At 44.7% G+C, this 24,300-nt stretch overlaps 5 protein-coding genes across 6 annotated transcripts in view; 3 read left to right on the forward strand and 2 right to left on the reverse strand.

Moving 5' to 3' along the window:
• Nucleotides 1–1,052: 1,052 nt before the first annotated feature.
• LOC6506529 (adenosine deaminase 2) lies at nt 1,053–2,851 on the forward strand. Its single transcript, XM_001957670.4, has 2 exons — nt 1,053–2,158; nt 2,218–2,851. Exons 1-2 carry the CDS (start codon nt 1,175–1,177, stop codon nt 2,815–2,817), a joined length of 1,584 nt encoding a protein of 527 aa, XP_001957706.2. The 5' UTR covers nt 1,053–1,174; the 3' UTR covers nt 2,818–2,851.
• Nucleotides 2,842–24,300, reverse strand: part of LOC6493415 — a 51,395-nt gene continuing 29,936 nt past the window's right edge. The window contains exons 7-11 of the mRNA XM_014908886.3: nt 23,648–23,792; nt 16,908–17,221; nt 16,480–16,632; nt 14,511–14,825; nt 2,842–4,538 (exon numbers count right to left, since the gene is read on the reverse strand). Coding sequence (XP_014764372.1) covers nt 4,101–4,538; nt 14,511–14,825; nt 16,480–16,632; nt 16,908–17,221; nt 23,648–23,792 — 1,365 coding nt within the window. The 3' untranslated portion in view covers nt 2,842–4,100. The remainder of the gene's footprint in view (nt 4,539–14,510; nt 14,826–16,479; nt 16,633–16,907; nt 17,222–23,647; nt 23,793–24,300) is intronic.
• On the forward strand, nt 5,091–6,750 carry LOC6506530 (probable polyamine oxidase 5). Its single transcript, XM_001957669.4, has one exon. It carries the CDS (start codon nt 5,141–5,143, stop codon nt 6,578–6,580), a length of 1,440 nt encoding a protein of 479 aa, XP_001957705.2. The 5' UTR covers nt 5,091–5,140; the 3' UTR covers nt 6,581–6,750.
• LOC26514817 (spermine oxidase) lies at nt 8,959–11,034 on the reverse strand. Its single transcript, XM_014910180.3, has one exon. The coding sequence runs from the start codon at nt 10,913–10,915 to the stop codon at nt 9,461–9,463; it is 1,455 nt and encodes a 484-aa protein (XP_014765666.1). The 5' UTR covers nt 10,916–11,034; the 3' UTR covers nt 8,959–9,460.
• LOC6506532 (phospholipid-transporting ATPase ABCA3) lies at nt 17,386–22,901 on the forward strand. Of its 2 annotated transcripts, none has more exons than XM_032453719.2 (2): nt 17,386–20,026; nt 20,112–20,315. In XM_032453719.2, the coding sequence occupies exons 1-2, from the start codon at nt 17,470–17,472 to the stop codon at nt 20,183–20,185; spliced, it is 2,631 nt and encodes an 876-aa protein (XP_032309610.1). In that variant the 5' UTR covers nt 17,386–17,469; the 3' UTR covers nt 20,186–20,315. The 2 variants fall into 2 exon arrangements, with proteins under 2 accessions (XP_032309610.1, XP_001957704.2); XM_001957668.4 differs by adding an exon at nt 22,767–22,901 and having other exon boundaries at nt 17,389–22,706.

The following is a 24,300-nucleotide window of genomic DNA, read 5'->3' on the forward strand; positions in this document are numbered from 1 at the left end:
CCCAGTGCTTTGGAGCTGTGTGTGTGTCGAGTGTGCAGAAAAGTGGAGGCGAATTTTAATGAATATTCGCTGTGTGGTCGTTGGGACCCCAAAAACCCACCCAAAAAACCCCACAAACCACCAGAACACACATCCATACTGCCCCAAAAAAAAACCTCTTTTGAGCTCCGGCTGGAGCTATAGGAGTGCTGCAAATGTTTCAATTTTACGTGCCACTGTTTAGGGGGTTCGATTTTGATTTGGCTGCCAGCTCGTAATGAGCTGGCTGAGTTTTATGGCCCGCCAGCGGATGCAGCCAGGTTTCAAGGCTCGTCCTGCCAACATGAAAGCGGCCATAAAATTGATGGGCCATCGTATGCGTTTCTGGATCTGATGAGTGCCAACCACATACTAGGTACATAGTGCAGGCACTTTTAAAAACAAGGTTGTCAATAAAAAGCACTTTTAAAAACAAAGTTCTCTAGACTTTTAACTTTTTTATGTTTTAAATTTTTTTAAATAGAATTATCGATTAAGGGTTATGGTGATAGAATGCTTTAAAGATATAGATATCGATTTAAAGAGTTTAGAATTCTTTTAAATTAAAACATTATTTTTCAGATCTCCCATTAGATTTTACTGAAAAAGATCTATAAAACTATAGTTCTAATTACTTTAAACAGTATTTTAGGAATACTATTCTATAAGATCTTTGAGAAGAACTCTATAATTTAGCTAAATAGCCAGCACTATTGCCATATCTGCCAGAACCAGTGGCAGCCTCATCAATTTGATGTCGTGCACATTTAATGTGGTGTTGAGGGCGCGCGGATGCATAAAAAGCCAAAGCCCGTATCCGAACCCACACCCACACCCGGACTGGCACCCGGACCCCATCCAATGTCCGTGCCTCCAAGCCAGTGCCATAAATTACTAATAAAAGCCGCATGTGTGCGTGTGTAGTTGATGGCGGCTTTAGTGTGTTAAAGCGGAAATGCGTTGGCCACCATTTTGTGCGTTTTTTGTGCGGAATAAAATGGCGGGGCGCTAACAAATGCGCGGCCTATTGACACATTCCGGCTGACACATTTCGCAGGGTAAATAAATTGTGTAAATCACATGTTCGGCAAACGAAATCCCCTTCCAAATTGCCCCATCCAAATGAAACACTGAGCCAGAGTCGAAGCGGCGCGAAATGTGGCACGCGAAGGCGCAACCAATGGCCAGGATGGGCTTGCGGCCGTTTGCCGCCACCGCGTCTAAGGGGAAATGCGAAAAGGTGCCCCACGAAACGGTCTCGGTTAGCCGGAGTCTAAGAAAGATCACCCCGATGGCGTACTCCAGACTCCGGAGGATTATCAACAAGCTGGAGCAACTGCAGATAATGGGTCACAAGCTCCGGCTGAACGACAAGGAGCGCCAAGCCAACGAGGTAATAATGGCCATCAAAAACGATGAGATCAACCAGGGCAAGCTCGATCCCACCAAGTTCACCCCGGGTCAGCATATTTTTCAGACCTTGACCGCGATCCGTAAGTCGCCGATCTTCAAAATCATCAAAAAGATGCCCAAGGGCGGGGTGTTGCACGCCCATGATACGGCACTTTGTAGCACAGAGTTCCTGATCAGTCTCACCTACCGGGAGAACCTGTGGATTTGCACGGCGGAGAAGGACAAGGCCATCGCCTTTCGGTTTTCAGTTGATAAGCCCACCATGAAGCCCATGGATAAATGCAAGTGGGAGCCCATGTGCGAGTTGCGGGAGCGGATGGGCGACGAGGAGGTGAAAAGGTACCTCAGGCGGCGCTTCAGCATGTATCCCTTCTCCAAGTTCATCTCCAATAATCAGGCTTGGGCTCACTTTATGGGAATTTTTATACTGCTTGACGGGTTACTGTGCCACGCTCCCATTTGGGGGGACTATTATTACAACGCTCTCAAGGAGTTTGCCGAGGATGGCGTCCAGTATCTGGAGCTGAGGTCCTTGCTGCCGCCACTCTATTGCATGGGCGAGGAAATGCTGACGATCAGGGACACGGTGGCCATCTACAAGTCCGAATTGGAGCGATTTATGGCCGATCATCCAGACTTCATTGGCTCCAAGTTGATCTACGCCCCGTTAAGAGGCGTGGAGCCCAAAGTGGTGGAGGGTTATGTTAAAACTGCCACGGAACTCAATGTAAGAACTATATAGAATAAGGTTCTAGGCATTACTTAAGCCTCCATTTCTGTTTCCAGAAAGAATTCCCGGACTTTATGATCGGCTTTGATTTGGTGGGTCAAGAGGAGCTGGGAAGACCGCTAATCGATTTTGTAGAAAACTTGCTAAAGATGCCAGAACAGATCAAGTTCTTCTTCCATGCGGGAGAAACAAACTGGTTTGGATCGCCCATCGATGAGAACCTCACGGATGCCATTATGCTGGGCACCAAGCGGATAGGCCACGGATACGCCATAACGAAGCACCCGGTATCCATGGGATTGGCCCGCTTCCTGGACATTGCCATCGAGGTGTGCCCCGTTTCCAATCAGGTGCTGCAACTGGGTGTAGACTACCGGAACCATCCGGCGGCCCTGCTCTTGGCCTCCAATGTGCCCATTGTGATCTCCTCAGACGACCCGTCGTTTTGGCGATGCGCCCCGCTGTCCCACGACTTCTACTTCGCCTTCCTGGGCATTGCGCCGGTGGGAGCGGATTTGAGGTTCCTCAAGTGCCTGGCCATGAACTCATTGCGGTACAGTGCCCTGGAGGGCGAAGAGAAAAAAGTTGCCTTTGCCAAGTGGCAGAAGTCGTGGGATAAGTGGATCGACGACCTTGTCTCCGAGAAGGGATGTTAAAATTAAAAGTCCTTGGTTTTTGGTTTTTATGGTATTTTTTATTTATTTTATTTTTGCATTTCGCCAGCACACGGATAACTCTGATGCTAGCTAAGGGGTTTCTTACATTGATAGAACTTGATATGGGTGGTGGATAAGCTTTGCTCGTTATATGATCTAAATCAGGGAAATTGTTATTCGGGATATTGCCGGGAGGATATGTCTTGGGTAGTCTACAACGAAACTATTTTCGGGTAGTTGCAATTATTTCAAGTATGGGGTATCATCTGATACCATCATCTGATACCATCATCTGATATCTGATTATATAAAGAAAGTTTTATTAAGAAATAAATTTATATTAAATTAATATTTAAAACAAGTATGGGGTATAAATCCTTTTTCATATTAACTATCCTGATTATTCATTCAAATGTTTCAGGAAAGAAAATATGCGTTTTTGTTTTAGGAAAGTTTAAAAAAGTAAGGATTATCAATTTCTTTTTAAATTTGAATAAAGAAAATGTTTGTAATATATTTAAAATAAATCTATAGAACCTTATAAGACAAGAAACAATATTCCTTTTTTTCTTAATTTAAATTGCAACCACCCTTTAATTTTATGTATTGCAGCCAGCTAAATTCTTTTTAATGCAAAGCAGAGTCTTCCTATACTATATGTATATAGTACTTGTAGATCTGAATACAATTGAGTATATAGCACAGTTATAACTTGAATGCACACAAATTTAGCATTTGCTTGTCTTTATTTTTAATTTTAATTTATTTTTTTTTGTTTAGATCAAATTACGCATCTCGAATTATTTAAGCAATTTACATCTAAGTTTTAAAAATTATTTTTGTTTTATTTTTACCATATAGTCGTATGTTTTTTTTATTGGGCAGCATTCCATTTAAATGATTTTCATAAAATTTTGCCATTTTCATTTTTGTTGATTTTTATTCGTGTTTTGCGTTTTTGTGTATAGATGCTTGCAAAAATATTTTTAATATTCGGCTTGCGATTTTTTGCTTTTTTTGGTTTTTTTTCTTGATTTTAAGACTATTCCTATCGTTCACATACCTAAACTTACTGCCTCGATATGTTCAAATCCTAAGTATTACTTGCATCGCCCCTCTCCAATTTGTTTCTTTACAATCCTTGCCCTTCTCTATGTCCTGGCCTTAAGTATCGCTATGCTGTACAATTCTTAAATCCTATTCCATTCTAAATATCTGCCTCTGGCCTCAGCTTTTTGGATTTCTTTTGCTTTATTTTATCGCATGCGTGAGATATGTTGGCGCTATGTATATTGCGGTTGTTGTCTGTGTTGCTGCTGCTGCTGCTGTTGCTGGTGTTGATGTTGCTGCTGTTGCTGTAGATGTTGCTGCTGCTGTCGAAGCTTTTCGGCCTTCCAACTGGATTCGCCAACACCCAGCGGATAGGGAATAATATCCGGTTGCTGTTCCGACGACGAGTTGTCTACATCGTTGTGGTCCACATCCATGTTGTTGTAGGCCACATCCTCTTCGTTGTTGTTGTTGCTACTGCTGGATCTGGCCATTTTGTTGTTGGTCGGCTCATTGGGTTCGCCATTAATTTCGTGGTTACGCCTCTGTGGGCCGTCATTGTTATTGTTTTTGTTCTTGTAATTGTAATAACCATATTTATTTGTGTTAGACATGTTGTCGTTGGTGTTGCGGTTGCTGCTGTTGCTGTTGGTGTTGTCGCCGTTGCAATGCTGTGGAAGAAGGAGGAAAAAATTGAGAGGGGGGAGAGGTAACCATATAAAATTTTAATATAAATTCGTACATAATAAACATTCACTGCTCATGGTGGTTTAATTAAATTCTTGCCTCCCGTTTAATTCAATAAAACTCTTGAAAGTATTTTCATTTACACCAGATGGAAAAAAGTGGTCAACATTTTAATTTAAATGTAATTAAACTTAGTATAGGTGATTAACAAGATATTGGACCACCTCTTGGCAGTGTCTACTGTAGTTGATAAGGACTTATCACCGTAGCTTTTAGATTAGTTGTATCGCGCGATTTAGTCAAGTGTTTTCTGCGTGTGGCCCTGATAAGTTACCACAAGAACCTCAATATGCAGTTGAAACCTGGTTGGCTATTGTTTCCATTGTTTCCTCAAAATGATAGTTAAGTCCATTACAATGCACTTCTAACAATAACACATTTTTATCTATTTACTTTGGAGGTCAAGGAAAATGGAAAACCTTGTGCAAAACCGCAGAAAAGCTCATTTCTATAAAATGACAGTTTTTCGCGAAAGTTAATCACTTGCTTTTTTGCAATCAATGTTTTAAAATAAAATAATTCAACTATGAGCTCTTGCATGGAAATTCCCAGTTCGTTGGTCAAGACCAAGGAAACTGCCAGGATCGTGATCATAGGAGCCGGGGCTTCGGGCATTGCGGCCGCCACGCGACTCCTGGAGCAAGGATTCAAACATGTCACGGTGTTCGAGGCGGAGGATCGCATCGGAGGTCGCATTAATACTATTCCTTTTGGAGAAAATGTAATGGATTTGGGAGCCCAATGGTGTCACGGTGAAGGGGGCAATGTGGTCTATGAGAAGGTCAAGGACTTGGATGTCCTTAAGCCAACTGGCGAGTATCAAATGCACTTTTTGCGCTCCAACAAGGACATTCTCTCCGAAGGCCAGAGCAGGGCAATCGCTGAATTTTTAGCGACCTTTAAAGTGGATGAGAATTACGAGGGCTCTGTGGGGGATTTCGTTACCCAACTTTATTGGAAGGACGCGGTCAAGGATACAGACAATAAGACCGTGGCCAAGGAAGCCCTCGATTGCATGAAGAAAGTCATTTGCACCTCGGATGCCTGCGATCACCTGTTCGAGCTGTCGACGAGGAACCACCTGAACTTCAAGGAATGCGACGGCGATCAGAATCTCAGCTGGAAGGACAAAGGGTTTTGGGTATTCTTGAGCCTTCTGCTGGGCGCGGACAAGGATAAGCCCGGTGACCAGGGTTCCCTGAAGGGTCATGTCCGGCTCAACAGGCGAATCGCTGAGATTAATTGGTCGGGATCAGGGGAACTACTACTTCGCTGCTGGAATGGGGAAATTGTCAGGGCGGATCATGTGATATGCACAGTGTCCCTGGGAGTCCTTAAGGAGAAGCACCCCAAGCTATTCGTTCCACCACTTCCATCCCCGAAGCTGAAAGCCATCGATGGACTCAATCTGGGGACTGTGAATAAGCTGATTTTGGAATTCGAGGAGCAACCCCTGCCGGAGCCAATGCTAGACGTCATGTTCCTTTGGGTGGAAGCTGATCTTCGAGAGCTCCAAGCCGGAGAATTCTTCTGGCTAGAGAGCTTGTGCGGCTTCCATCGTGTGGATGGTCAACCCAGGATTCTAGAGGGTTGGATCATAGGCGCCCACGCCCGCTACATGGAGACCCTAACCGAGGAGAAGGTCCTTGAAGGTATTCAGTGGCTTTTCCGGAAGTTCTGCACATTCGATGTCCCGCATCCCAAGCGCTTCCTGCGCACCCAGTGGCATTCAAATCCGAACTTCCGCGGCAGTTACAGCTACTATCCAACTTATTCCGATGAAATTCGTGCTGCTCGTTCGGATTTGGAGTCCCCACTGTCGAATATGGCCGGAAACCCTAGGCTTCAGTTTGCCGGAGAGGCCTCTAGCCGTGATCATTTCTCCACCGTACACGGAGCCACGGAATCCGGATGGCGGGAAGCCGATCGTTTGATTGAATTTTACAAGGGACGGGATGAGATCTGAGTCTCTAACAGATAATTATGACTCCAGATGACTTCAAAATTTATTAAAATTTTTATTTGATTTGTTAAACATTTTTTTAATTGGCAAAAAGTAGCTGTGATTTCAAAATTTAAAAGTAATTAAAACAATTATTATAGAGTGCAAAGTCCTGAATAAAATAATGAGAAAAACTATGGATTTTAACTGATATTAATTATAGAGAAATCTACTATTAAAAGACTATTTTCATAGGGTTCTGTACAATAATTGTTACTCCCAACACTCCCAAAAATAATATAGTAAATGTAATTAACTTTCAAGCAACCACTCCTCTTGCTCCAACACTTTCCAGACCAATTAACACCTTTTGGAAAATAACTGTGTAAATAAAGCCCTTGAGAAGCAAAACTATAATTTCATGCAATTTTATCTGCTTAAACCCAGCGTTTTGGCATGCTCTGGAACAGAGAAACCCCAACTAAATCCATTTAATCCCAACGCAAAGAGTTGGCACTTGTGTCAGTAGTACTGTCGGCCACTCAGTAACCTCCATCTCGATTCCCCGTCCATCGTCCTGTCCACTCAACGCCCCTTGTGACTCTCCTTTGCAATCAGAAAACTGGGGGCACACTTGGACAGTCATAACAACCATTACCTGGACCATAACATAAGTCCGGCAGAGATGAACAGGTACAGGATGACTGCCAGCCAGGCAAATGTGTGTCCTTTGGTCAAACAGAGACTTGTTTAACATTGTCACTCGAGGACTCAGGAACACGTGGATGAGTACGAGGACACCGAGAAAAACGAGGAGAGTGCTGAACAATTTCAGAAAACTTTTCGAAAAAAACCGAAGCGCTTTTGACTATTTTCTTTGAGTGTTCTGGCTAGAAAAACCACGTATCCGGCTGCCCAGACACCAAAGGGCAACAGAACATTAACCGGAGGATGTGCCAAGTACTGAGGGCTAGGGACCTGAAGGAGCAACAGGAATAGGAACCAGGATCGGCGGCAAAACTACAACAGATGTGACCAACTTGTAGTTGGGCTTTCGTTCTTTCGACTGGAACGGCGACAAAGTCGCATATGTAATTGGAAGGTGGCGGGTGGCGGGTAGCGGGTAGCTACCGGGGAAGGAGGATGAAGGATGTTAGATGGGAAGGACTTACTAGAGACTAGGACCACGAGGGCGACAAGTAAACAAACAAACAAATGCAAACACACAATGGCAGACGGAAAAGAGAGAGCGGCACTACGAGGATATCAGAAAAGGAAATAGGAGCAAGATAGGAGTAAGGAAATTTTTGGTATATTCTGACCCGGGGACTGGCATAAATTTGAATTTTCAACATGGATAGCCAAAGTGCTAGTGCCACTGTCTGCTGTCCAGTAGTTTGCATTGAAAATGTGCACTGAGAAAAAATATTACATGAAATAAGAGACATGTATTTACTTTTCATTAGAAATTAAAAACAAAAAAACAATTTTAAGCCAAGATTTTGTTAGAAAAATTAACCTTTTCCAGTAGCGTAGATAGGGGGGATCAATCCCCCCCTTGGGTCTGAGAATTATAATATGATATAATCTCAAAATTGAAAAAGAAACACATTTTTACGCGATGACTGTGCAGTACAGCATTATTATTATTATTATCGCAGATTGCGGATTATTATCGCAGTGTAAAATAAAACTTACAAAAAAACAGGATATTATTCTGAGTCATATCCCCCCATATCAAAAAGCTATCTACGCCACTGACCTTTTCATAAGATAAAATAGATTTTTTTCGAGTGCCTGGATAGTACCTCCTTTCCTGTTCCGGGTGCTGCCTCTAATTCCAGGATCCTGTTGCCCTGTTGTGGCTTCTGTGGCCTTATTCGTCTGGTCTGCCTTGGTTGGCCTTTGGCTCTATCTGGTTTCTATTTTTTGCTGCACCAGATATGTGCTAAACTGATTTCTGCTCTACCCATTCCGTATTCCCGTCGTAATCTAAAGTTTTGCATGTGTGAGACCTCAATGCCACGCCCTCTGGCCACCGTCCATCAGCCCCAGACCCAGAACCAGCCATTTGGACAGAGAGTGTTTGCAAATGTTCCGAAAAACAGGCGCAATTACAATGTTGTTTGCCGTTCCCTGCAAATGAGTTGGTCAACATGTTTTGCCCTTTATTTGTTGTATGTTTGTCTTTTTTTCCTGCTTTTGGAGTGCGAACGCGTTTGAATATTGTTAGTAACAGAGCGGGCTTGAAATTTAAAGATACTGCCCGAGTTGCCCGCCACAGAACCATAAAAATTGCAAGCGAAACGAGATTTTATGACTATCCCTCCCCGGGCACACAAACAAATAAAGGGAAACTGATATATTGTGTCTGGGTACTGACATTAAAATTGGCCATAAAATATGGAAAAGCAAAGTGCATTTATTTTCCACCAGAATGGAGTAAGTTTACAGATTGGGTTAAAGTTGTGGGAGGAACTTAAAGTTTGAGTTTCAAAAGTGGAATGATATATTATTGATTTAAACTATAGATTATGGCCAAAATGGTGTAGCAAATAGTGCTTAAACTTTAATCTCTATATCTTCCATATCTAATCGTTGAAATACTCTTTTTAAGGTGGTTTTAAAACCTTAAACATGGTGATTAGATATTAGATATGAAATTAGTTAGGAAACACTACATTTACAGCGGAAATCAGAAATTATTTAGTTCTATTTACATAATATCCATTTATTTACAATAATTTTTATAAAAAAACAAACAAATTTTATAGTAAAATATATTAAATTTCTTCTAGAATTGTTTGGCGGGAAACTCAACAAAAATCAAAGACTAAAACCAATTAATTTGGCCGTGGCCAATCTCAATGGCACGGATGCGCCGTCACACCTTCTGGCCACAGCTCACAAGCGAGCGGTTCGTGTCCGGTAATAACCGTTCAACCGGTCCGCCTCTCGCCATCCCGTCTCCACGGCACCGTGGACCGTGGAGTAGAAGTGCTTGTGGGAGGATTCCCCGGCGAACTGGAGGCGTGGCCGGCCGCCCACATCCGACAGAGGCGCCTCCAGATCCCAGGCACCGGTTCGCAACGCATCCGTGTAGGTGGAGCGGAAGGTGTAGCTGCCCCGGAAGTTGGGATTCGCATGCCACTGGGTGCGCCGGAAGCGAATCGGTTGGGCAATCGCGAAGGGCAGGAACTTGCCGAAGAGCCAGAGCAGACCCTCCAGTACCTTCTCCTCGCTGAGAGTCTCCATATGACGGGCATGTGGTCCGATTATCCAGCCCTGGAGGATGCGTGGTTGTCTGGAGACGGGGTAGAACCCGAAAACACTCTCCAGCCAGAAGAGCTCGGAGGCACGCAACTCCTCCAGGTCCTTTCGCAGCCAGAGGCAGTTAAAGCCAGGCCAGTCCTCGGGCAGTGGTGGCTTCTCAAACTCCAGGAAAAGCTTATCCACGGTGCCCAGTTTGAGGCCATCGATGGCTCTCACTTTCGCGGCTGGCAGAGCTGGGACGAAGAGCTGCTGGTGCTGCTCCTTGAGCACGCCCAAGGACACTGTGCAGATGACATGGTCGGCGGTGAGGATCTCCCCGTTCCAGCAACGAATCGTGACCTCATCGGCTCCTTGCCAATTGATTTCTGCGATTCTTCTGTTGAGTAGCACATGACCTTGTAGGATGCCCAGATCTTCATCCTCTTTGGACTTCATTAGTAATCTCAGGAAGCTCTTGTAGCCCTTGTCCCGCCAGTTGAGCAGGAGTTCGCCTTCGCATAGCCAGTACTCCAGGTGGCCCTGGCCGGAGACCTCGAAAAGGTGATCGGACGCCTCCACGGAGGACTCGAACTTATGGAAGACCTCCAGGAATTCTTCGGCTATTGAGCGGTCAATGGGCGGGAGTTTTTCCAGCTCTGTCCAGTACTTCCAGTTAATGTAGTCCCCCAGAGACCCTTGATAGTTAACGAGCTCTGTCTGTCTCTCGGGAATGGAGTTCTCTGCTATACTCTTGAGGGTATCGGCGATCTCCTCGGGCAACACTTCCTTGTTGGATCGCACGCACTTGAAGGTCTCGTAGTGGGGCTCGGTAACATCCAATAGATTCATGTCCTTGACCTTTTCGAAGACCGCATTTCCCTTCTCCCCATGACACCATTGGGCACCCAGGTCCACGACATTATCCGCAAAGGGAATTGTGTGAATGCGACCACCTATACGGTCTTCCGCCTCGAGGACTAGGACGTTTTTGAATCCCTGCTCCAGAAGTCGGGTGGCGGCTGCGATTCCAGCAGATCCCGCTCCTACGATCACAATGCGAGCAGTTTCTTTGGTTTTACTTAAAAGTCTTAAAGACGTGGAACTCATTTTAATATTTATATAGTTTTTTTTGCTTTGTTTTTTTTTTTTTTAACAAGAGGGCACTCTCACTGTTTCTTCGGGTCTTCCACGCTCAACGTTCGACCGCCTACTAAATCGGTTTTGTTCACTTTCACCCTCCACTATCACTCTCGCTACCTGGCTTCTCTCTTTTGGTTTCTGTCTCGCAGCACAGCTCTCTGCGATAAGATCCATCTGCCGATAAGAAGACCTCCATTGTTGCTGTGCCAAATATGTGAGTTATGTCAATGCAGTAAGCAGAGAATAAAGCAATTGCATTATCAGCGCTATTATCGGGCTGTAAAGAGAGAGGCCTCCAGGCACTTTGAGAACAACCAAACGATTGAATAAGAGAGTAAAAGAGAGCTTCACCTTTCTCTTAACCTGACAATGGCGGTACTCTTTGCACAGGGAAAAATCTATTCGATTTAATTGTTTATACTTAACGAAACTCAATTATTTGTATACAAGTACGTATTTCTTAGAGCTTTGTCATGAATTGTACTTTTAAATGATTTATTTTAAATATTTGCATGGAGCTACCTCTTGAAAAATATGGAAAAATTTTAAAATGGCTTTTAAGCAATTCCTTTAATAAGGAAAGGAGGTTCTCGATTCGCTGATTACAAAATGGTAGGTTATTTCTCGATCGGATGCAAATTGGCAGAGCTATGCCAATCGGAAGGGGGAGAAATAGCCAAAAAGGGGAGACCTCCAAAAACGCTCTATTTCATAAGGGTACCCCTTGAAAAATATCGAAAAATTTTAAAATGGCTTTTAAGCAATTCCTTTAATAAGGAAAGAAGGTTCTCGGTTCGCCGATTACAAAATGGTAGGTTATTTCTCGATCGGATACAAATTGGCAGAGCTATGCCCATGGGAAGGAGGGGAAATAACCAAAAAGGGGAGACCTCCAAAAACGCTCTATTTCATAGGGGTACCCCTTGAAATATATCGAAAAATTTTATAATGGCTTTTAAGCAATTCCTTTTATGGGGAAAGGAGGTTCTCGATTCGCTGATTACAAAATGGTAGGTTATTTCTCGATCGGATACAAATTGGCAGAGCTATGCCCATGGGAAGGAGGGGAAATAACCAAAAAGGGGAGACCTCCAAAAACACATAATTTCATAGGGGTACCCCTTGAAAAATATCGAAAAATTTTAAAATGGCTTTTAAGCAATTCCTTTAATAAGGAAAGGAGGTTCTCGATTTGCTGATTACAAAATGGTAGGTTATTTCTCGATCGGATGCAATTGGCAGAGCTATGCCAATTGGAAGGGGGAGAAATAGCCAAAAAGGGGAGACCTCCAAAAACGCTCTATTTCATAAGGGTACCCCTTGAAAAATATCGAAAAATTTTAAAATGGCTTTTAAGCAATTCCTTTAATAAGGAAAGGAGGTTCTCGGTTCGCCGATTACAAAATGGTAGGTTATTTCTCGATCGGATACAAATTGGCAGAGCTATGCCCATGGGAAGGAGGGGAAATAACCAAAAAGGGGAGACCTCCAAAAACGCTCTATTTCATAGGGGTACCCCTTGAAATATATCGAAAAATTTTATAATGGCTTTTAAGCAATTCCTTTTATGGGGAAAGGAGGTTCTCGATTCGCTGATTACAAAATGGTAGGTTATTTCTCGATCGGATACAAATTGGCAGAGCTATGCCCATGGGAAGGAGGGGAAATAACCAAAAAGGGGAGACCTCCAAAAACACATAATTTCATAGGGGTACCCCTTGAAAAATATCGAAAAATTTTAAAATGGCTTTTAAGCAATTCCTTTAATAAGGAAAGGAGGTTCTCGATTTGCTGATTACAAAATGGTAGGTTATTTCTCGATCGGATGCAATTGGCAGAGCTATGCCAATTGGAAGGGGGAGAAATAGCCAAAAAGGGGAGACCTCCAAAAACGCTCTATTTCATAAGGGTACCCCTTGAAAAATATCGAAAAATTTTAAAATGGCTTTTAAGCAATTCCTTTAATAAGGAAAGGAGGTTCTCGGTTCGCCGATTACAAAATGGTAGGTTATTTCTCGATCGGATACAAATTGGCAGAGCTATGCCCATGGGAAGGAGGGGAAATAACCAAAAAGGGGAGACCTCCAAAAACGCTCTATTTCATAGGGGTACCCCTTGAAATATATCGAAAAATTTTATAATGGCTTTTAAGCAATTCCTTTTATGGGGAAAGGAGGTTCTCGATTCGCTGATTACAAAATGGTAGGTTATTTCTCGATCGGATACAAATTGGCAGAGCTATGCCAATTGAACATGCGGAAAAATAGAGAAGGCGGAAACCCACAATTTCATAGGGATATCTCTTATAAGAATCCGCAAACCGCATCTGTTAACGTTACCAAATCGGATAGATATAAGTTTCATTTTTTATTGGCTATAAACAAACACCGCAAAAGCGCTTTGAAAACAAATACTCAAGAAATAGTTGCCATTTATATTGAAGTATCCTAGTATCGATTTGGAGTGCGATAACAATTGCCGAATGTTGTGATTGTTTAGAAGGATTCAGGGCAACTCATCAGGAATCGACTGTCATTGTAGTGAAACCCCATTTGGAAAACCATTCAGGGCTTAGTAAAGGCAAAACAAAAGCGCCACTTTGGACACAAGCCCATCGACAAACAAAGGCTTATACACGCACACATCCAACACTCACACATACTCATACGTTTTGAAGGTACCGCCGCCTGAATGTATGCAACAAAATGTTTTCGTTCGGTTTGCCAGCTCTGGCGCTCTGGGGAGAAGCTCCTTTGATGAATGTATTCATAAAAATCCAATCATTGCAATTGCACAGCGCATACGAGCGGTGAAGGCATTCAAGATGAATTCGCCAAAATAATGGGAAAACACAACAGACAGCTGGGTGCTGCCATTCTAGCTGCGAATTGGGGGAGCGGCCAGGATGGAGGCATGCCTCTTTTCCAACCATTTACTCCCACAAACCCGAACAAGTCCACAAAAAAATTGCAGCAATAATTTTTTTCTCGAAAAAAATTGAACAAAAAACAAAATTTGTGCATAGACTGAGGAAATAACCGGAGTTAAACAGGACAAAAGGTAAAGGTTCAGGGATACCCTACTTTCATACTATTATACAACTAAGGTATGTGTGCCAGCCTTCAATACTTTCTATTTTTCTACAAACTTATACCTTTCCCTAAATGAAAAGTCCATCAACCCCTAATTTTTACCTTTCTAATGGGTATCAGCTACAAAAAGAAGGTAGCATTCACAAAACATTCACAACAACAAAAGATGCGATTAAAATGACAAGTGAAAGCAATTTTCGTGCATCTGTTACAGCAACCGAACCAAAAAGGACGAAACAGGATTGTTAAAAGTAAGGGGAGAACGAGGAGCAAGTAGCCAGAAAAATCTGAAGGGAAAAACGATTGTCGAGGTAAGGACACGACCGAGTGATTGCCCCAAAAATGGCATGCGAATACGGTTGGGATACGGTGTAATATGACAACGTTTAAGGACTTCTCCGGCCAGAAGGACATCGAAGGCAGGACCGGGCAATTGAACCCGAAAAGTCAAAAACCAAACTGTTACTCACATTCGTGCTGCATTCACATTTCAGTATCCATTCGACGGCAATGAATTTATTCTCAATTTGTATCTGATGTGAGTGCAGGAATTCCTGATCGATTGGCTCCAAGGCGACCGTGTCCCATAACTGTCCAGGCTTCTCTGCATATGCTTCCTCTTCTGCCCCACCATTATAATCATCATCATCATCTTCGTCGTATTCGTCCTCTCCGCCATCGTCCTTGGACCTTCGGAGCTCCTTCAAATGGCTGGTCCTGGCCTTCTCCCGTCGTTGTACGAAGTTAATTGGATCGACAGCATTTAAGGGACACAACAGCTCGACCTGAAGCGGAAAAGGACGAAATAAGAGAGAATAAATTTACAAAAAAATTGTAGATGTAAGGAGTTGAAATCTCGGTTCTTCTTGGAAAAATTCAATTGGTAGCTTATTCGGAGGAGGAGAGGTAAGGAGGTGTCAAATTGATTTGAACATCTGGCCAACATTTGACTTTTAATTCCTCTGCCATTGGCATTTTCCAATGGCCGGTGTTTGTGTTCCTTTTGCAGATTGTATCCTGTGCAAATTGACGTTTTAATGCAATTTGCTTTTTAATTAAAACTAAAAGGCAGCAGCCAGGAAAGAGCCAATAAACTAAACAACAGAAGGATGCTAACAGACAAGGATATCCGACACGTAGATGGGCTGTCATTTGGAAATGCCAGGAAATCACATCGTATTTTGTTGAATCTCTTTTCAAAAGTTTTTATATTGGAATATATGATTTTAGGATATGTATGATAATCGCGGTAAACCGCGGAATAATTCTCAAAATAAATAAATAATAAGGAATACATAATGAAGTCTGCGAGGATAGCAGGGGAGCTATCCACAATCAGCCGAATAAATAAATAAATAAAAGAAATAACAAGAAAGGAAAGCTAACTTCGGGCGGAGCCGAAGTTTATATACCCTTGCAGTTCAGTCGCAGTCCGATAGGTGGCGCCACGCATCTATATTATTAGATATACAGCGGATCGTATATAGTCGGCCGATCCTTATGAAATTTGGCATATCGAATTATTTTGACCAAAGAAGCATACATTGAAAATCCCATCCTTCTAACTTGAAAAACAACGAAGTTATGCCATTTCCGATCAATCAGTTATATGGCAGCTATAGGATATAGTCGACCGATCTTTATGAAATTTGGCAGATCGTATAAGTTGGATCAATTAAGAATCCATAGAAAGTCCCAACCTTCTAACTTGAAAAACAACGAAGTTATGCCATTTCCGATCAATCAGTTATATGGCAGCTATAGGATATAGTCGACCGATCCCGGCCGTTCCGACTTATGTACTACCTGCAAAGGAAAGAAGGGTGTGTGCAAAGTTTCAACTCGATAGCTTTAAAACTGAGAGACTAGTTTGCGTAGAAACAGACAGACAGACGGACAGACAGACAGACGGACAGACAGACAGACGGACAGACGGACAGACGGACAGACGGACATGCTTATATCGACTCAGGAGGTGATCCTGATCAAGAATATATATACTTTATAGGGTCGGAGATGTCTCCTTCACTGCGTTGCACACTTTTGACCAAAATTATAATACCCTCTGCAAGGGTATAAAAATAAATATGAGTATGTGGACTAAAGGATAAAGATATTTTTGAAGGAAAAGTCAATAAAAATTAAAATATAATTATAAACTACAGGGTATCTGTATGTATCCTTTAAAACCTGGATGGTATTGCTTTCAAATTAAGGATTATTTAATTGAAACTGACAAATGGCAAACAACAAGCCAGGATGCAGAAAATGCAAATAAAGCAGGAGTGAGCTAAGTGAATGCGAAAAGAAAGCTTAATCCGCGACAGAGTTTTATTTTTTTTTCCAAGGAGAAAGGGTCCAAGGATCCAAGGATTACAAGCTGAGTCCGTCTTAGCCCAGTTGCTGGCAAATAAATTCAAGACATTTCTCGGCACTCACCTGTATCGTGGTGGAGACCGCCGGAGCACAACACTTGACCCCGCGATGGCAGCGGCCGCACAGTTTGGGTCGATACAGTTTCCGGGAGACGCACTCGCCCAGGCGGACTCGAGCAGGACCCAAACGTTGGATACTCCGGCACTCGTGACCCTTCTGAAGGAGAAAAATACAAAAAATAATACATATATAATTATTTATAAAAATATCTAGTCTATCAACCATCACTTATCGATTTCCTAAAAGGTCCTGTCTAAATTTTGTTTAAAACTCAAATACAGATTGCACTAGTTGAGGATTATGAGCTGACTTTAGAAAAGCAGAGATGCAATTTAAAGCTCAAGTTGACTAAAATTAATTACAGCAAACTTTTCATAATTATATTTCTCACAACAAATAACAAAAAAGATGATAGCTGGAAGTATACTCACTCGTATCCTGTGGGCAGGCTCCTGGTGCTCCTTGTGAGAATGATGATGAGGCTGCGAGTGGATGTGGGAGTATGAATGCGAGTGGGAGTGATGCTCCTTGCGCTTAGGCGTTAATGGGTGGCTCCTGCTTCTGCTCCGCTTATTGTCCTGGAGGTCGTCCTTATCGCACCTGCGATTCTCGCAGAGCCGCAAATTGCTCAGTTGATGGCAGCCGGCGTGGGTGGAGGTGTGCCGGGTGGCGGTGCCGAGGCCGCAGTTGCGGCTGCAGGCTGTCCAGTTGCCGCTGGTGGTGCTGTTGTGGCAGGTGGCATAAACTGCAACGAGTAGTGGGAGTCGTGGAGTAAAGTATTGCTAATGGGCTTGCTTATGATCGAGTGGTGTTGGCTCGTTAATCATGGCCCAGTGGCAGGCACGAAACCGGATGCTTACACTCGAAAAAGGAAAGTGTAATGAAATATAAGTAAAATAATAGTCCTTTCTTATAAAACATTCTCTTAATAAATACTCTTTGTATCTCAAGTCAACAATATAATGCTTATTAAAAATTTGAACAAAATTGAAGATGAATAGCGATAGATATGCCGCCGAGAAGGTTGAGGTTTATCCAATTGGAGACTGGAAGAAGCTGAAGCTGCTCATGTGGAAGAATTGGATCCTGCAAAGGAATCAAAAGCTACAGCTCTTCCTAGCTGTTTCTGCGCCAGCACTATTCCTTATGCTGGTTGTGGGGCTGAGGGTATTGGTCGCACCCCATGTTATGCCAAAACTTATTTACGAGCCGGTGTCCATATCAAACCTGCAGCTGTTCATGAAGTCCTTCATGAAAGGAAATCAGATTTTGCACCAAAATGGTACCTTAAACATACCCAAATTGGTCCTCTGCTATACGCCCGACGACGACGTGTACGCGACCATAATTAGGAGGACGGTACAGAATCTGCGCCTGATGGCCTATCGACCGTACGATTCGCGCCACAGTATGGAGTTGGACATGGTGGAGCACAACTTTTTTGCTGGAGTTCAGTTCGAGGATAGGAACAATCTGAAACTGAACGAAAAAGGATATCCCCTCAAACTGAACTACACGATACGATTCCCCAGCGAACTGAGAACGATGCGAGGTCCTATCATAGATACTTGGCGAACGGATACCAAGTTCACGCGCTTTAATACGAGAGGAGCGCGCAATTGGAATGAAAGTGACGGTGGTGTCCCTGCGGGCTACATCATGGAAGGCTTCCTGCCGGTCCAGCACATTCTCACGATGTCCTGGATGACCCTGGCCTCGGGCAAGGAGCTAATGGATATGCCGCAAATCTGGCTTCGCCGTTTCCCCTATCCGGCCGGCGTAAGCGACCCACTTTTAATGGGTCTGCGACGACTCCTGCCGTTCATTATTATGCTGAGCTTTATATATCCTAGCACCGTGGTCGCCAGAGCCGTAACCAACGAAAAGGAGCTGCAGTTGAAGGAGATCATGAAGCTAATTGGCGTCAACAACTGGATCCATTGGGTGGCGTGGTTCGTGAAGAGCTACCTGCTGCTGATGGCAGTGTTGGCTGTCACATTGATAGTGTTGTTTACAAGATTTAAGGCCGACTGTGCAGTCTTCAATTACTCGCAAGTACTGCCGGTTTTCATGTTCTTCCATTGCTACATCTTTTCGGGCATATGCTTCTGCTTCATGATCGCCGTTCTCTTCTCCAGAGCGAGCACGGCTTCAGCCGTCGTGGCTATCACCTGGTTCCTCACCTTCACACCCTACACCATTGCCAATAACTACTACGATAGCATAGGACTCCCCACGGCGCTGTTACTGTGCTTCTTGTTGTGCAACACGTCGCTGGGCTTCGGCCTGCACATTATCCTGGACTGGGAGGCCACGGGCGATGGCTTGACCACTCACACCATGTTCCAGCCCCTGACCCAGGACCACCCACTCACCATCTACCTGGTTATGCTGATGCTGACCCTGAGTGGCGTCATGTATCTCACCATCTGCCTGTACGTGGAACAGGTGAATCCCGGTGAGTTCGGGATACCTCGCAAGTGGAATTTCTGTCTCAGTCGGAAGTTTTGGTTCAAGAAACCCGAAGGGCCGCGGCGGCGTTCCGGCTCCATACAACGTATCCTTGACCGAGACAAGTCCCGGAGGGGCTTGCAGGCGATTGGAGTGCGACTGATAAACCTGGAAAAGTGCTTCGGCCACCACACCGCTGTCAGGGGCCTAAACCTTAAGATGTATCGCGACGAGATCACCGTCCTTTTGGGCCACAATGGAGCCGGCAAGACCACCACCATCAATATGCTGACGGGAATAACTCCGCCAACCAAGGGCACGGCCATTATAAATGGCTACGATATCCGAACCCAGCTGGCAGAGGCCCGTCAGTCCATAGGGATTTGTCCGCAAAACAATATCCTTTTCAGTCACATGAGTGTCCGTGATCACATTGTGTTCTTCAGCAAGCTGAAGGGAGTCCACGGATCGGATGCGATCCAAAGAGAGGTGAAGAAGTATGTCGAAATATTGGGCCTGGAAAAGAAGTCGAAAACAGCGTCCCGGAATCTTTCCGGCGGAATGAAAAGGAAGCTGGCCCTCTGCTGCGCCCTGTGCGGTGATGCCCAGATAGTCATGTGCGACGAACCTAGTTCCGGCATCGATGCAGCTGGACGACGGAGTCTCTGGGAATTGCTGCAGGCGGAGAAGAAGGGACGCACCATCCTGCTGACCACCCACTACATGGACGAGGCCGACGTTCTTGGCGATCGGATAGCCATTCTGTCCGAAGGCCAGCTGCAGTGCTGTGGCACGTCCTTTCTGCTGAAGAAGCGCTATGGTCCCGGCTACCAACTGGTCTGCATCATGCAAAAGGGATGCGACGTGAATGCAGTTACTCATCTGATCAATCGTCACCTGCCCCAAATCAAAATCGAGCGGATGCTGGGCTCGGAACTGACCTACCGCCTTCCCAATAGATACTCCCGCAAGTTTCCTCCCCTCCTTAAGGATCTGGATAACAATTCGGCCGAACTGAAGCTGGACGGCTATGGGCTGAGTGTGGCCTCCCTGGAGGATGTCTTTATGCAGGTGAGCCCCAGCGGCAGACTGGCAGCAGGTGAGTCCACAACCGAATCAATACCAGAATCGCCATCGTCAGTGACGAAGTCGGACGGCTTTTCGGGCCTCATATTTGATTTAAGGACCAAGGATAGCAACTCATGCTCGCGCTGTTGCTCGCTCTGGCAGGGACTCTCGATCAAAAAGATCTTCATAACCATTCGATTCTACTGGATAGTGCTGGTGATTATACTCCTTCCCATGCTGATCATTTCTTTGGCCATTCTCAACTCCCGCGGCGGTCAGATCTACTACGAACTGCCACCTCTGCACTTAAGCCTGAATGGCTACAAGAGTGGATACGTCGTACTGGAGGACAAGGCCAAGCCGCCAATGGATAAGGTGGTCCAAGCCTATGTGGACCATGTGGCCGGGTGTGGCAGCCAATACGAGCTGTTAAAAACCGGTGATAAAGACTTCGACAACTACATCCTGGACAGGGACAAAAGCGAGCACTTCCAAGTGTACTACGAGACACTGGCGGGGGCCACCATTGCCAATGATAACTTGACCGTGTGGCTGAACAACAACCATCTGCACACGGCGCCCGTGACCCTGAACGTGCTGCACAATGCCCTGGCCACCGATTTGCTGGGGAATGAGGCGTATGTGGGTGTTACGAACGAACCCCTGCCGTACAGCCGGCACACCATGTCGCAGCGACTAAACAAGGGTCATATTTTGGGCACCGAGGTCGCCGTTCACTTCTCCCTGACCATGGGCCCCATAACAGCCTTTTATGCGATTCCCATCATCCGGGAGCGCGAGTCCCGGGCCAAACTCATCCAGTTCCTGAGCGGTGTGGATGTGTTCGCCTACTGGTTGACCCACTTCGTCTGGGACTTTCTGACCTTCGTTGTGTCGGCCTTATCCACCATACTAACCCTGGCGGCGCACCAAGAGTCGGCCTTCAAGGAGTTCAACTATCTCTGTTACAATTTTGCGGTTATCTTGATATTCGGCTGTGCCGCGTTGCCATTAAGCTACTTCATTTCCGGCTTCTGTTCCGACAGTGCCTCGGGCTTTATACGAATCGGGATAATGAATATCCTGACGGGAGCGTCCTTCTTCATGCTTAGGGTTACGCTTTCGGTACCGGAGTTTGAACTGGAGGATACTGGGAACAGACTTGCCTGGATCTTCAGGATCTTCCCCCACTTCAGTCTGGCCAGCGCCATACATCACCTCCACATCGGCTATAGTATTCGGCGAGGCTGTAAGGTGTCCGTCGCCAAAACCTTGTTCCAGAAGTCACTTTGCAGCAAGTTGCCCATTTGTTGCAACATACCGGGCTATTTCGACTGGAAGTCGCCTGGGGTTCTGCCGGAAATCGTATATATGGCCGGGGTATCGGTTTTTCTTCTGGCGCTTCTAGTCATAAAAGATGCCAAGCTTCACTATTTCATAAACGATCAGATGCGCCGCGGAGTACAGTATGCCTCGAAGAAGGCCAAGAGAAAAGTAGTGCCCGAAACCTACTTCGAGAACACGGATGTGGACCACGAGAGGCGGTTTGTTAAAAAAGTGAAAAGTGACGAGAGGATGAACATACCCCTTCTGGTGGACAACATCAGCAAGAAGTTTGGCAAAAAATACGTGGTGAAGAACATCACGTTCCACGTGGACAAAGCCGAGTGTTTCGGCCTTTTAGGCATCAATGGAGCGGGCAAGACGACCACCTTCAAGATGCTAAGCGGCGACGAGACGATCACCTCCGGAGAGGCCTACATCGAGGGCATAAGCCTGTCCAGGCACTGGTACAAGGTGTATGGAAGGATCGGCTACTGTCCTCAATTCGATGCCTTGTTTACCGATCTGACAGGACGACAGACACTCAGGATTTTCTGCATGCTGCGAGGAGTCCAACGGCGCTATATCAGCACAATTTCCTGGGCCCTGGCCATTGCCTTTGGCTTCCAGCAGCACATGAATAAGCTGGTCAAGTACTACAGTGGCGGCAACAAGCGAAAACTGAGCGTCGCCATTGCCGTGATCGGAAGTCCTTCGGTTGTCTTCCTCGACGAGCCCACCAGCGGCATGGATCCGGGGGCGCGGCGGCATCTCTGGAAAATGATCAGCATGATCCGGTCGGCCGGAAAGTCCATTGTCCTCACATCACATAGCATGGACGAGTGCGAAACTCTCTGCACCCGACTCGCCATTATGGTGGATGGCGAGTTTAAGTGCATCGGCTCGGTTCAGGGCCTGAAGAACAACTACTCCAAGGGCCTAATCCTGAAGATCAAAGTCAAGCAAAGGAAGAAGGCTCTTCAGCGAGTGATAGAGAGCTCTTCGTCCGAAGACATTATGATGGATTCCATTAGTAACGACGATAGGAGTATCTACACACCCGTCGATGGCTCCATCGATACACAGTCCCAGTCCCGGTTCAGGGGAAAATTGCAATTGATCAAGGACACTGACCTTGAGAGTCGAATCCAGAACGTTATTATATTTATACGGAATGCGATCCCAGATGCTGACTTCAGGGAGGAGTACAACGGCCTACTCACCTACTACATACCGCAAGTGAAAATATTGCCCGAAATATTTCAGTTGATTGAGAACAATATGAAGAAATTGAATATCGAGGACTATCTTATTATGCAGACTCGCTTGGAGGAGATATTCCTAGAGTTCGCCATGAATCAGCGCGCCGAAGACGCGATTGTAAAAAGGTAAGATTTTTCAACCTAATATTATTCTTAAAGTATTCAAAGTTTATTTATTTTTTTTAGAAAATGTTGCCGATGAAAATGTTTGGAATGGAGAATAGTTGACCAATATAAGCTTTTTACCAAACAAACTATGTTGTCATGAATAAAAAAATATATATTTGGTATAATTTTCAAAAATTTTTCAAGTTTTAAATATACGTTTTCAAAAGAAGGCTAATTGCCTGTAAAAATGGGTCTCAACTTTTCAGTAGATCCTGTTGAGCTCCCAGCATCAAGTTCTCAACTCTGAGTCGCCAAGGACCTTGCAACGGGCTATACCCTATATTTGCTGGCAAGAACGCTTAATATCTTGTTTATTTATTGCATTCTGCGCGTTTAATTAACGCTTAATCCCTTTGTAAGTAATTATGCTTCTGCCGTCGGCAACTGCTCCAGCTCGAGCTCCTGCTCCTGCTCCTGCTCCTGCTTCAGCTATGGCTGTGAAGCCATCCCTGCTTCGGCTCCATTCTCGTGATAAAATAATTCATCTTCATAAATATGCACTGCACTTTGGTCTCGGTTTGGGGCAGGATGTGGCTGTGGGTTTTGGGGCGCTTAAAAAGCATTAAGTTGCGCATCGGACACAGCACGACACGCCCCTGACCGCCATTAACTGGAACCAGTGGGAGCCAAGAGCTCGGAGGTGGACACAATGGGATGGCCGTCGCCATAAGCACACTTATAAAACAATAACAAGGCCATGGCTACCGCACGGAAAGTGTGCACTGAGAAAAGTTGATTAAACATGACAATTTTTAAGCTACAAGTTATAAAATAATATGAGACTTTTCTTTAAAACATTTGTAAATAAAAACTCCTTTTTTGATATCTCTTTCAAAAGCTAAAAATATATAAATAAAAAAAAAAAAATAATTTTCCAAGTGTATAATGGGGCAACTTACCATCAGCTGTTGGATTCTCACAGAGCCACATCTTACAGCAGTGGCCGGGAACTTCGACGAGGCGCGGCGATCGGCAGGATATCGTGTCCTCCGGCGCAGGTAGCTGCTCGTTGGGACAGAGCGTCGAGCAGGCGTGGCGGCCATTCTGCAATGCCACATTAAAATACATTAAATGTGGCCCATTGCCAGTGCTTGTGCTTTTGTTGTGTGTTTTGTTTATTTAGCTTTGGTCGGGCCAACCGAAAATAAAGTCATAATGTAAAGAAAATATTGGCCCAATCCCATGAGGGGTGGAAAACTTGGTCAAGAACTTTGTTTAGTATTTTGTTGTCCTCTGTCCTGTGTTTTTTTTTTGGGGAGGGGGGTATGTGGAAATTACCATTTCGTTCAGATCTCCGACTATTTTCGTTTCGTAATCCACTGGAAAAATATACGTTTTTTCCGCCATCGTCACGAAATTGCATTGCATAAATTGCGATGGCGGCGCATTCGAGTGTTTTTGTGTATTTGTGGCATGCCACATGATAAACTACCAACGCAGCTGGAAATAAGGTGCAAAAACCTGACCAAAGTCGGACAAAAAAACTACCAAAGGTCGTAGGACAAGAGAGCCAGGATCTTGGCCATAAAGCAATGTCAAGGATTTGGTTTTT

Source organism: Drosophila ananassae, chromosome 2R (genome assembly GCF_017639315.1).
Source record: "Drosophila ananassae strain 14024-0371.13 chromosome 2R, ASM1763931v2, whole genome shotgun sequence".
Classification (NCBI taxonomy): domain Eukaryota; kingdom Metazoa; phylum Arthropoda; class Insecta; order Diptera; family Drosophilidae; genus Drosophila; species Drosophila ananassae.

Bases quoted from the DNA above. Each gene is read 5' to 3' on its own strand.
- LOC6506529 (XM_001957670.4), top strand. From the start codon at position 1,175: ATGTGGCACGCGAAGGCGCAACCAATGGCCAGGATGGGCTTGCGGCCG. The intron at 2,159-2,217 runs GTAAGAACTATA...TTCTGTTTCCAG, and splicing joins AAACTGCCACGGAACTCAAT to AAAGAATTCCCGGACTTTAT.
- LOC6506530 (XM_001957669.4), top strand. From the start codon at position 5,141: ATGAGCTCTTGCATGGAAATTCCCAGTTCGTTGGTCAAGACCAAGGAA.
- LOC26514817 (XM_014910180.3), bottom strand. From the start codon at position 10,915: ATGAGTTCCACGTCTTTAAGACTTTTAAGTAAAACCAAAGAAACTGCT.
- LOC6506532 (XM_001957668.4), top strand. From the start codon at position 17,470: ATGAATAGCGATAGATATGCCGCCGAGAAGGTTGAGGTTTATCCAATT.